The 12,950-nt window shown below is 35.6% G+C and overlaps 1 protein-coding gene across 1 annotated transcript in view; it reads right to left on the minus strand.

The window, feature by feature from the left end:
- Positions 1-12,950, minus strand: part of VPS13B (vacuolar protein sorting 13 homolog B) — a 5,424,989-nt gene that overhangs the window by 4,010,085 nt on the left and 1,401,954 nt on the right. The window contains exon 18 of the mRNA XM_044065647.1: positions 7,582-7,716. Within this exon, the coding sequence (XP_043921582.1) occupies positions 7,582-7,716 (135 nt within the window). The remainder of the gene's footprint in view (positions 1-7,581; positions 7,717-12,950) is intronic.

Consider the following 12,950-nt stretch of genomic DNA (forward strand, 5'->3'; position numbering starts at 1 on the left):
AGTCAACATTACCATTTGTATTAATATTAATTTCACTCAGTTCAACTGGGTTCCCTTGCAACAGCCTTAAGTAGCTGACTTTGTAGTGTCTGGTGGCAGTCATAACTATCTTATAGTCAGTGGCGGCTGGTGACTTCAAATCACAGGGGGGCTGCAGGAGACGCTGAATGGGCGGGGTCAAGGGAAGGGGTGTGGTCAACCATAAAGGGAGGGAGCTATGCACAAAAACCAAAAAACTAACTTTAATTAAAACAGGCAAACCATCGGCAAACCATCATTATGAAAGTCCAAAGTCAAAAAAGAAGTGAAGAAAAAAAATAAAATATAAAAATGGCACTGCGACGCATTGGCTTTAATATCTAGATGGAAAAAAAAAAAAAAAATTAAAAAAAAAAAAAAAAATAAAAACACTATTAAATAATGCCAGTCAAAATCAAGTATAAGAAAAACCAAACCAGAAAACCTCAACTCACTCAACTTCTCCTTGCACTGCAGTTTTATATTTTCTAAATATTAATAGCTCAGCTAGTACCAAGAAACAAAGTAAAAAAGTAAGTGAAAATATCATGCCCCTTGTAATGTAAAAAAAAAGTAAAATGCCTGCTGACAGACCTGCATGGGAAAACAAAAGGAAAAAAAAAAAAAAAAAAAAAAAAAAAAAAAAAAGAAACACAAGAAACAAGCTCAAGATACAGAGTACTGTACAGGTTACAGACACACACACCCTGTTTCTTGTTGGGTAAAGCCTGTAAGAGATAAGAGATGACTGAGATGACTGAACAAGTGTAATGAAAATTTTAAAATTTAATGGAATCCTGTCCTAATACCCAAGGCTTATATACATTATCTATTCAGTATTTGGCAATTGGCAAACAACAAACAGCAACTCTTATTTTGCAATCAATGTTATTATTATTTATAGAAGCTTTTTTTGCATCTTACGATGTCAGATTATCTTACCTAAAGGTCATTAAGCATTGTGATTTAAAAACACAGAGCAACAGGCACTTTGAGTAATAAGCATAAAAAAATCAACAAAAAAAAAAAAGAAACCAGACCATTCTAGGACAGATGAAAAAGATGAAAGGTACTTGTAGTAGTACTGCCACTTGTCCTCCCCATCCCATCCACACTAACTGCTCCCTTGCCTTGCTTGCCTTGCACAAGGAGTCACTGGGAGCAAAGTTGCATGTGCAAATGTGAAAACATTGAAATCTCATCTGATGGCTCTGACTGACTGTGATGGCCCTGAAGCCATCAACAGAAAGAGCCAAAAATCTGAGCAAGAAATCTGCAATTTAACAACACAGAACAACAACAAAGACACTTTTTAAATATTGCTTTAAATATTGATAAAAATAAGCTTAGAAGATAATAGAATAGGTCTTTATTCTGAAGGGTATAAAATCTGAAACTCAAATGTCTGTCATTTTCTAACTTTCTAATTTCTTAAAAATTTTTTTTATGATTTGCAAAAAAACACAAAAAAAAATGAAAATGAATGTGATGCTGAATTCAGTTCTTGCCATAGCTGTCAACCTTAGCACAAAACCCCTGAATGCAATAATAATGGGAATTACAGTCCAAAAAAATAGGGACAAATTTAAAATATTCTTTATAAAAACTAAAAAATTGCTAGAAAAAAGGTTGTATGTATATGTAAGAACAAGAAGTTTGAAATTCAAATGCAATTCAATTTTATAATTTTCAGAACAAAAACAAAACAATTTTTTTCAGAGAGATTAATACTGCGAACTGTTACTGTAAAATGTAAGTGCAAAGTGCAGAGCAAAAAACAAGAACAAATGAGAAGACAACACACAGAGACACACCCCCAACCAGAAGCCACCAAACCAAGAAAACAACCAGAAAGCTGAAAGGCAAAACTACTCAAACTGCACCATCAAAAGAATTAAGCATTCAGAATTCAGAAACCTGAAAAATGACTGCCGAAATGGAAGTCTGACAAAAATTGGACACAACGAAACAATAAAATTAAACAAAAGAGGAGATTAAGACTGCAATGACGCTCTCTTTGTAAAAGACACAAGCACCAAAGGAAATCCAACACACACACAGAGGAGACACAAACCAAGAAACACACCAACCAGAACAGCAACAGAAAAACCCCAGACTACAAATGCCTGTGCAACAATACTACCACTGCACCATCAAATCTGCAAAATCTTAAACATTCATTCAAATTGAGAAGCGAAACAATTCAAAATGTCAATTTTTTACTGCAAACAGAACCAAAACAATTTTCGCAAGAACCAAATGAACAAAACCAAGAGCAAAGTCTTTGTAAAGAGACAGGCCACCCGGGTAATCCACACCACCAGAAAACATATAGTTGTGAAACCAGAATAGACTCAGAAAACCATCAATTGTACCATAAAACATTATCAATTCAGAAATAACTATAATGCCTGTTCATTCAGCTGTCAATCTATTATGATTAACAGAAAAAGTGAATCTTTTCTTCAAAGACGCAGGAACAAAGACAACAGGACATAAACAGGAAAAATGGCAGAGCAAATCCACACAAACACTAGACACAGGCAGGGCAAAGCCACAGAATCCAAGACAAAAAAACAGAGGGCCAGAAAACATCCACCAGCCAAAGCCAAGGAGATGCATCCAACCAAAAGAAGCCAGATGGGGCACAAAGAATACAGCCCAGAAACCTGAAGTCCCAAATTCAAAATGCCTGTCAAAATTTTACCATGGAATTCCAAAAATTGCCTGTCAGTAAAGATCTGTACTGCAAACAAGCTTTCAAAAATGGCAGGGGCAAACTTTGGATCCACACAAAACCAATGGAGATGCAGACTCCACACAGAAGACCCACGTACCAAGAATCAAAGAGGACCACCAGCAAAACCAGCAAGACAACTAACACAGATGACTATAAAACAGAAAAGGAAAAAATTGAAGCATCAAACTCTGAAAATTAAATTAAATGCCTGTCAATTCTACAAAACAATTTTCAACACATTTGTTTAATCAAGCAATTAACAGATTTCAAAATGTCTGAACAAATAAATAATGACACAAATAGACAACATAACATAAGAGGGAGACAAAGAAGACCCACAAAAGCACAGGAGAGAATACAGACCCTACAAAGAGAAACCAAGAATGAAACATCAGAACCACTGCAAAAGCAAAAAACACAAACACCACTACAACAGCACCATCAAATACACCAGACACCATCAAACCAAAACCATATTATAGATGACAATATGGCGATAATCTGACGAGGCAAAAATCTGAAATTTTATAATTGTGGTGGGTCATTACCACAGACATATGGGGTGCATACAGAAACTTGGCCTTTCCAGACCAAAATCTGAAATTTTCCCTCACTTTACCACCCACACACACACACACACACACACACACACACACACACACACACACACACACACACACACACACACACCATACACACACACACACACACACTACAGCTATAACCACACACACACACACACACACACAAAACACACACAACACACACACAAACCAGTAGCACAATACACACATACACACACAAAACCTAAAAATAAGCACAAAACACAGTAAAGCACACAAGCACAGCACAACACACAAACAAACAAAACATAAGCACCAAAAGCACAACATACACAAAACACAAAGCACAATAAACATACAACAAAATACACAAAAGCAAAAGCACAATACACAAACAAAACACAAATCACAGCACACATACACAACAAACACACACAAGCAACTAAGCACAAAATACATACAAATAAAAATTATAAATTAACCAAACACCATACAATTAAACAAACAAAATTAAAACACACACCCTGATACATCCCAAATAACGAAAGTAAACCCACCTAAATACTCTCCACTGGAGATCCAGCGCCCATCCTGATCTAATCCTCTTGCTCCGATCCTTCCTGCCCAAACCCTGCTGGCAAGCCCCCTGCACATCCTAGCACTGTCTAGTCAATGCTGCCTAAACAATGGTCTCCTGTCACCCCTCCCCATGTCCCGGACTACCTTGTGCACCCTTGCAGTGAGACTGTCTGTCTTGTAGGAGTCGGGAGATCCTCTTTGATCAAAAGACATTTTTTTTTTTTCATTTTTTATTTTTCATTTTTCTTTTTTCTTTTTTTTTTTTTGCTTTTGTGCAGCAGCTTTTTTCGCTTATAGTCTGGACAGAAGAGGGCACAGCAGGTAAATCTGTGCCTCCCTTTACCAATTGTGTGTGTGAAAATCAAATCTCACAGTGTGTGTGTGTGTGTGTGTGTGTGTGTGTGTGTGTGTGTGTGTGTGTGTGTGCGCGCACGTGTGTGTGTCAGCTACTTGGAAAAGGAAAACGAAGCAATATTTTCACATTGATACTGCTGGAGGACTTGGTTGAGGACTTAACCCTACAGCTGTCCTAGTGGGGAGGCTTACTGAGGCCCTGGAGGGAGACAGATATAAAGAAATCCAGACCCTGGGCTGACTGTGTTCCCTGTGTGCTCTTAAGGGAAATTGTGCTTGATGCAGAGAGGTCTGCATCGGGAAAATACTGAGTGTATCCCATTTGTATTCCAAGTGAATGTCCCTCTCTCCAGTGTCAGTGGTGAGGATTCAGGCTCCTTGATTACTGGCCCATAGTTGGGGACATCATGTACCCACCATTTAATTTTATTACAGTATTTGATAAAGTTTAGTACTGTTGCAAGATAAATGCCTATTTTGCTTCATATACCATTAAGATATGCTTGTCACAGTAAACATACATGTTTCACAGGCAAACTGCAATTTATTATGATTAACAGTTTGGAGCTTATCTCCTCACGTCAAGTGAAAACTGGTTCTACTCAGATGGGCATTCACAGAGATGCAGCAATATCTAAATAAACTGTGTGTGATGTCTTTTAAGTACAGCAAATACAACAGTTTTTTTGAACTGGTTCCATAACTCACATGGACAGAGCTCTGACTATGACCTAAAAGACAAAAGGTAGTTAGCAAACCTGGCTACTGAGGAAGCATCTAAGTGGTTGCAGGATGGAAAAATCAGCACACCTATCCTGGGGAGCAATGAAAGTAGATTTCTGGGTGAAGGTAACCGACCACCATGAATACAGAGGACTTCAGCATAGCTGTAAATATGAGAAAATACACTAATTATCCTCAAACAGGTCCACACTGACATCACTGGATAGGATGAGACTGTGGGTCAGGTGTAAAACAAAAAATCTGAACCAGTTACAGAAGCAGTTTACTCCCCCCCCCCTCAATGGTAATATGGATATAGACAATTACTGAGAGAACAAAGAGTCATTACAGTACGGAAGGAGTTTGAGATTGTTTAGTTTATAACAATCTAATACCAAAAAATCAATTAATTTACTCATAATATAAGAACACTATAAACCTTACGCCTTACTGTGTTCATAGGTTCAAAAGATGTTACTAGGATACTGACCCGAGGGTCTTTACAAGCCCAGCCTTTACATCCCAATATAATACTAGTTCAGAGATATCATCTATGCCCAAGGTTTTTCTAGCAAGGACTACCCATGTCCAGGAGAGAAACCTGGCAATCCCTGGCAGAAATTTACAGTTTCCCATCCAGTCATCCAGGCTGCGCTTAAACAGGGTCATGGAGGTGCTTTGCTTGATATAGATTGGAAGCCTATTCCAGAGGAGTGGCAACCTCTGAGAGATAAATCTGTCTTTCCAGCAGGTCCTGTTTATGTCGCAGGCTAGACTAGGGTCCATGGAACAGGTGACTCTAGCCCCATTTGACTTACGGATGTGCAGCATTGCCATTAGATTTGGGTAAGAGATAGCCCTGTAAACCAGATATGAGTCACCTCTGAGTAGTCTATATGCTACTGAATACAGTGACAGTGACTTCAGTCTGTCCATATAAGACATGTCATTGAGTCCCTGAATTTTCTTAGTTAGAAATCTCTGAGGTCTCTCAAGTTGCTGCAGGTGTCTGGTAAGGTACATACTAAAGGGAGCATTATATTCAATGATAGGTCTGATGAGGGAAGAGTACAGGGAAGTTATAAACTTTTTTGCTCTTGAGACGATGCTTTGCTAATCAGGTGAAGACATAGAATGCCTTCCTCACCACAGTAGACGCATGGTGGTCAAAACTGAGGTCACAGTCAACTTGTGTTCCCAGGTGTCTCACTACTGAATTGGTACTTAGGGTATTACTGTTTTCTTTATAATCAGCATGAACATTGTTTCTACCAAATGGAATGATGATGCAATTTTTAGAATTTATTTTAGGACCATGGTTTTGACACCAATCACTGGTCTGTGTAAGCCCTTTTTGGAGTACGCTGACATTGCTAGGGGATTCAATGACAGCAGGTAATTTGCAGACATCCTCAAACTCAGTTAGCCACAGCCCCTCCATTTTGGCTTGGATTTCAAAGAAGTATATGCCAAACAAGAGGGGGTCCAGCACTGACACTTGTTGAACCCCAATGGTGACAGGTCTGCTGGTAGTGGTAAAGTCTCCCACTTTGACTGAGTATTGTCACTCTGTGAGCCAGTCTGCAACCCACCTGACAACATAGGAGGTTAATATTCAACTGGGTTAGTTTGTCAACGATACCCGAATGTGGGATAGTGTCAAAGGCCTTGGCAAAGTTAAGATAGGCTGTGTGCACAGCGTTGCCCTTGTCTATGGCTCTGGTCACATTTCTGAAGAATTCCATCAAGCTTAGCAGGCATAATCTGCCCTTGAAAAATACAAACTGGGACAGATCCAGGGTTTGGAGGTCACCTATATCCTTATTTATGACATCCATGATGATGCAACCCACTGACTTGCAGACAAGGCTTGTTAAACTTATGGGCCTACAGTTACCCGGGTCTGTTGCTGAGCCGCCCTTGTGGAGTGGGATAACAGGTGCCGTTTTCCACTCAGTGGGGGCAAAGCCAGTACTCAGGCTGTAGTTCACTGCAAGAGGTTTAAGGTATCACACAGTGGAAAGACTAGCTTTGCTAGATTTTTCTTTTTGTGTTTTTTAACCAACTGGTTTTCCTGTGTGAACTTTTTACTCAGTGTTTTAGTATATCACTGAAGGAACAAATTAGTCACAAGGGTGAGGAAAGAATTTGATGGTTGGAGTGGGTGAAGCCGAAAAATACTTTTTATTAAATTATGAAAATAGTTTACTGCATTTATTACCAAAAATCAAGCATGCTGCTCATAATACAAGAACTATATAACCCTTATTAACTCCTAGCTCAAGTTCAGTTGCTGCAAAGGTATATGTACTCCTACTATACATTCCTGCATGTAAAACAAAGGGCCCTAGACACCTATTTCAGTCAAAATTAAAATATAAACTACGCACTAATTTAATGGATCTTGCTTTTAATTAATCTGCCTTTGTCCTGAGTAGAAATAAATACCCCCATTATTCTTTATTCACAAATGAGAGTAATAACAGAAACATTCTACATAGAGATACAGAACAACACATTGCCTTGTTCAAATATTTTCCTGAGTGATAAGTAAAACCAGTTTTGCACAGGCACTATAGTTTTACATGGTCCAGCTGCACATACCTGGGGCTTTGCCACATATTTTTATGGATCCCACAGTCCCAGCGGCACATCTGACCAAAGAGGTGCTGCAGTATTTTAATTCAACATTCTGGATTGAACCCTCGAGAGCTGCTGGTAAATTCAGCGATTTCACACCTAATAAAAGAAAACAAATGCATTGGTCTGTTGTACATTAATGCAGTTAAACTCTTAGACCAAAACCTTTTAAATCTAATTGCAACCTAATTTTCTCTCCAGGTGTTCACAGTGTAGTCTATTTCTCACTTTTAAGGCAAGGAAGACAAGGAGGAGTAAAAACGACACAAAAAAGGCATCTCATATTAGTGTTTCAGCTACTTAATGCTATTGAAATGTAAGCTAAGTAAATCTAAACCTGCCCTCTTAAAATGCACTAACATGCACAACATTATGCTACAGTTAAAAATATAACTTCGTTTACAGCAGCTGGATACATTACGTAATTGCCATATGGACTCTCAATTACATAGTACATTTTTATTTGAACTTTGCTTTCAATATTAACTCAGACCTACTTATTTTCCTGGGAATAGCTTACATACACACGTTGCATATACGTATGAATGCATGTATATACGTGTGTGCATGTGCATATATGAACATGCATACACAGTAATATATGGGTTGCCGAAATCTGACTGAATGTTTACCTTAACACTTGCTGGATGTGCAGAGGTCAAATGTGCATTCCATCAAATGAATGGGACTTCAGAGGTAAATGTGGGTTGGAGACTAGGGGGAAGGAGTGTGTGTGTATGTAAGTATGTGTGGGTTATGGTTAGCACAAGGATTAGGTTAGGGGATAGTTAACTGGAATGTGTGTGAGTGTTTGGGTTAAAGCAGAGGTTGTTAGGTGTATTTTCTGTGTGTTCGTGATATTGTTGGAAGCCCCTGCCAATCTTACTAAAACATGCTCATGCTAATAGTGCCTCTGTCTCCAGTCTTACATCATACATAAGTAAAACCCTTATTGAAACACTGATACTATTATTCCAACAAATTAAGTCTGAAGTTAGTGACAGGATTAACTGACTGGAAAAGGAAAGTGTTTTCCTTACTTGATTATTACTTTTCTGTATTTTAACTGTTTGATGTATGGAGTTCAAACATTCAGTTCTTCAAATCACTTGCTATATATATATATATATATATATATATATATATATATATATATATATATATATATACATATACACATATATATATATATATATATATATATATATATATACATATATATATATATATATATATATATATATATATATATATATATATATATATATATATAAATATATATATATATATATATATATACATACATATATATGTATATATATATATATATATATATATATATATATATATATATACACACACATATATATATATATATATATATATATATGTGTGTATATATATATATATATATATATATATATATATATATATATATATATATATATATATATATATATATATATATATATATATATATATATATATATATATATATATATATATATATATATATATATATATATATGTATATATATATATATATATATATATATATATATATATATATATATATATATATATATATATATATATATATATATATATATATATATATATATATATATATATATATATATATATATATATATATATATATATATATATATATATATATATATATATATATATATATATATATATATATATATATATATATATATATATATATATATATATATATATATATATATATATATATATATATATATATATATATATACATATATATATTACTTCCTACTCACCCTGGACTTTTATGCACCTATTCTGATGTCGCACAACGTGGAGAAGAGTGAAAACTCCAGAGTCACACAAAGCGGTTTCTGTGATTTTCTTTCATAACAATGGCTTTCACCGAAACTGTAACTTACCTAGTGATATGTTCCTGTTCTTCTCTTGGTGAAGGGGATTAAATAGAACAATGACAGGAACAAAACTTAACATTTTTCGGTACTTGCGTATTATCGCAGCCACGCTTTCTCAGCAGTCCGTTATTTGTGTTTTTGCAACCACGCATTTTTACCAGCACGTTATTTGAATTATTAAGAAAGTAGTCATTGCTGTTTTGCAGTTGATTTAACAGTACTAAGTAGGATTGTCTGAGATATTTTCTCGCTGGCACAATATTTATTTAAATGAGATCGCAGCCATGTTTTCTTGCCAGGCCATTTATTTTTTTTATGCAAATGCAGTTATTATTAAATTTAAAAGCTGTAAATACAGTCCTCAGAACCTGATCTGCAGCAATACATGACAACTTATTTTGGTATTTCACAAAGGATTATCAGTTGGCTGAGGCTGGCATTGGGCTGACGGTATTGCAGGTATGACTAGATTGTGACTGTGTTGTGGCTGGCATTGGGATGGGGTGAGGAATGTGTCAAAAATTGTTGGCTTGGGCACTAAATTAATGTGCTCTAACTGTACACAGCACAATACAACATGTAACATTTGCCATTGAGAATCTAATTCAGGTTGGCTATAGCTGCATAAATCTGGAATATTTAATATATACAACATATTATGCTATGAGGATTTTTGTTTTTGTGATTATTCCCCAGTTAGGCTGCATACAGTATATAGCATGGATGGAGTCAATAATACAAATAATGGGCTGGCAGAAAACCGTGGTTGTGATAATATGCAAGTACCCATATTTCTCCTAAATTCAACATTTAGAGCAACAAAGGTTTATATGGCAGAGGTAAGCAACCAAGCATACAACATTAAACAAAGCCCTAAACATAATTATATCTGAAACAAAGATGTGTGCCACATGCCCCTGTTTTAACATGAATGCTGAAATAAAACTTAGAACTTTTTAAAAAAGTGAAGCTTCCAAAAAAAAGTGAATTTCACTGCTGTTTTATAATCATAAAGGAAATATAGACTTCAGAAAGAAATACTGCATCATCCTCAAGAAATGACTGAAGAGCAGATGAAGTTGGATTAAAAGAATAAAAACATGACCACTTAAAGTACTGGTAATAAACATTTTGGTTTTATCAAAAGGAACATGAAAGAATTGTGTAACTGCTGTTTCAAAATAAAATCTGAAAACTATTTCCTTTTCATATCACATTTGTTCAAGAAAAGTGCAATAAAAAAAAGAAAATCAAGCAGCTGTGCATTCAAAAGTTAAAGGTCTGTTTATTTTAATTAGATAACTGTTGGCACACTGCCAAAAGACCTTAGATGGCTGTATATCCATTTATACAAAAGTATTCATAAACAGTGACCCTCAAAGTTTTTAAAACTCTTGAACTGTTAGGCTGATTTGTAACTGAAAATAGTCTGATAATTGCACACAACAAAGTCTGGCCCTGAAATGACACCACTGTAGGAAATCTTGTGATATTATGCAGCAGCCAGCTTGTATAAACTACATACAGCCACACATCTGCGAACTGTATGCAAGTCTGACACCTTACTTAAAAGTACTTATCACAGACTTTCAAAGTTGTGAGAGCCACTGCTCACTTTAAATTCCTATTATTTTCAAAGTATGGAGTTTCACCTTTCTGTGAAACATATGCTATCATGCTTGTATTACTCATTACTGAAACAACTCGCGCAGAAAAATTAATACTGTGCATAGAAGCACTCCACTCTAACCAGTTAGCCCAAATAATGTTGTACTAGTCAACAATGTTATCTTGTACAACTTTATGTTATCTTATTGATTTTAGTTAAAACTTAGTGTGTATTATCTAAACTTAGTAATCCATTAATTAGCCTTTATGTATAACTGCTTGTCCAAACTGTGTCTAAGCTATTATTTTAATTTCTTTGAACTATGTATACTACTGATGTACTGTATTCCTGATGTTCAATGTGGAGCTTTTCTCCCCAGGCTTCCACTGAAAAAGGACGTGTGTTCAGTTGGACTTTCCCTGTAAACAAATGTAAAATAAAATAAATAAATGCTCTACCTTTAGCGCACAATACTTTTGCAAAATCTCTATTTTTTTAACTTAAAGCATGGAATTAATTTTCTGAGTGTGTGTTTTAGACTGAAGATAAACCACTTGTATTACTGCAAATTGCTTACCAGCTTTTCTTTCTTAAATGAAGCACTGAAGAGTGAAAGCAACTTCTTTTGCTGATTAATACTATTTGGATAAGCATTTCAAATTGGTAGACATGGTCATGTTCACTTACTTAAGCACCTAAAAGCAACAGATGCATGTTAAAATAATCAATGCTACCAGATGCAATATAGTAGAAAATGGAGAGGACTTGAGTTACCTGTGTGAGTATTCCACTCTGTATGATATTTTCAACATTGTAGCAGTTCTACAGTAATAAATTAAGGCTACCTATCCAAGCAAGAACTCTGCTGTCATGGATAAACATGACAAATTCAGCAAACTACACTCAATTCTACTCAGACTGGTAGTCAAAAAAATTGCAAAGCCACTTGCATGCACACACACACACACACACACACACACACACACACACACACACACACACACACACACACACACACACACACGCACGCACAAACAATTTGTCTCTTACTAAAGAAGAGTTCACTGCCTTTAAACACTCCATAATTATACCAGTCCCAAAGGTTCCTGCATCAAAAGACTATCTAGACAACATATCCATCTACAATCTCTGTCCACTTACAAAAATTGTTTTGTTATGCTCTCTGCACTTTTGCGTGATGTAAATTATTTTGGCCAGGGACACCAATTTACTATTTGTCCAGGATAAATGGGCCTCTGCTGAAAATTGGCTTCATTCCAAGTCGGACTTTCCTGGTTAACAAATGTTGAATAAATAAATAAATACTGGTAAATTGCAAATTCTGGCTGAGTAGAGGGAAAATACTGCAGTTTTGTGGAATTTGGCACTTTAAGCCAGAACAATTACTCATGAAAGCCTGTATTTTTATATTTACTACTTATAACACTGTTACTTTTTAAAAACAGCACAAAATAAAAACCACAAGTCCTGTAACACAGCTGGTAACTTTAAGATCAGTAAGCTCTTTCACAGCACAATGCTGTTTCTTCAGACCATTAAAAAAATTGCACAATATATAAAAGAACCAATGTAGTCAAAACCACGAGTCAACTCTCAGAAACAAATCACATGTTTAACACTAAATGAGCAAGAATACAATGTAGCAACATTAATATTTCATAGCCTTAAAGGCATATGACCACATATAGAACAGCACAGATAAGACAACATTCTCATCTCCATAACTGTCTTGATTGCAAGACAGGTTTTTAACAAACTTTACCATTCAATCCATT

Source organism: Protopterus annectens, chromosome 3.part0 (genome assembly GCF_019279795.1).
Source record: "Protopterus annectens isolate FY-2018-M chromosome 3.part0, PAN1.0, whole genome shotgun sequence".
Taxonomy (NCBI): Eukaryota; Metazoa; Chordata; order Ceratodontiformes; family Protopteridae; genus Protopterus; species Protopterus annectens.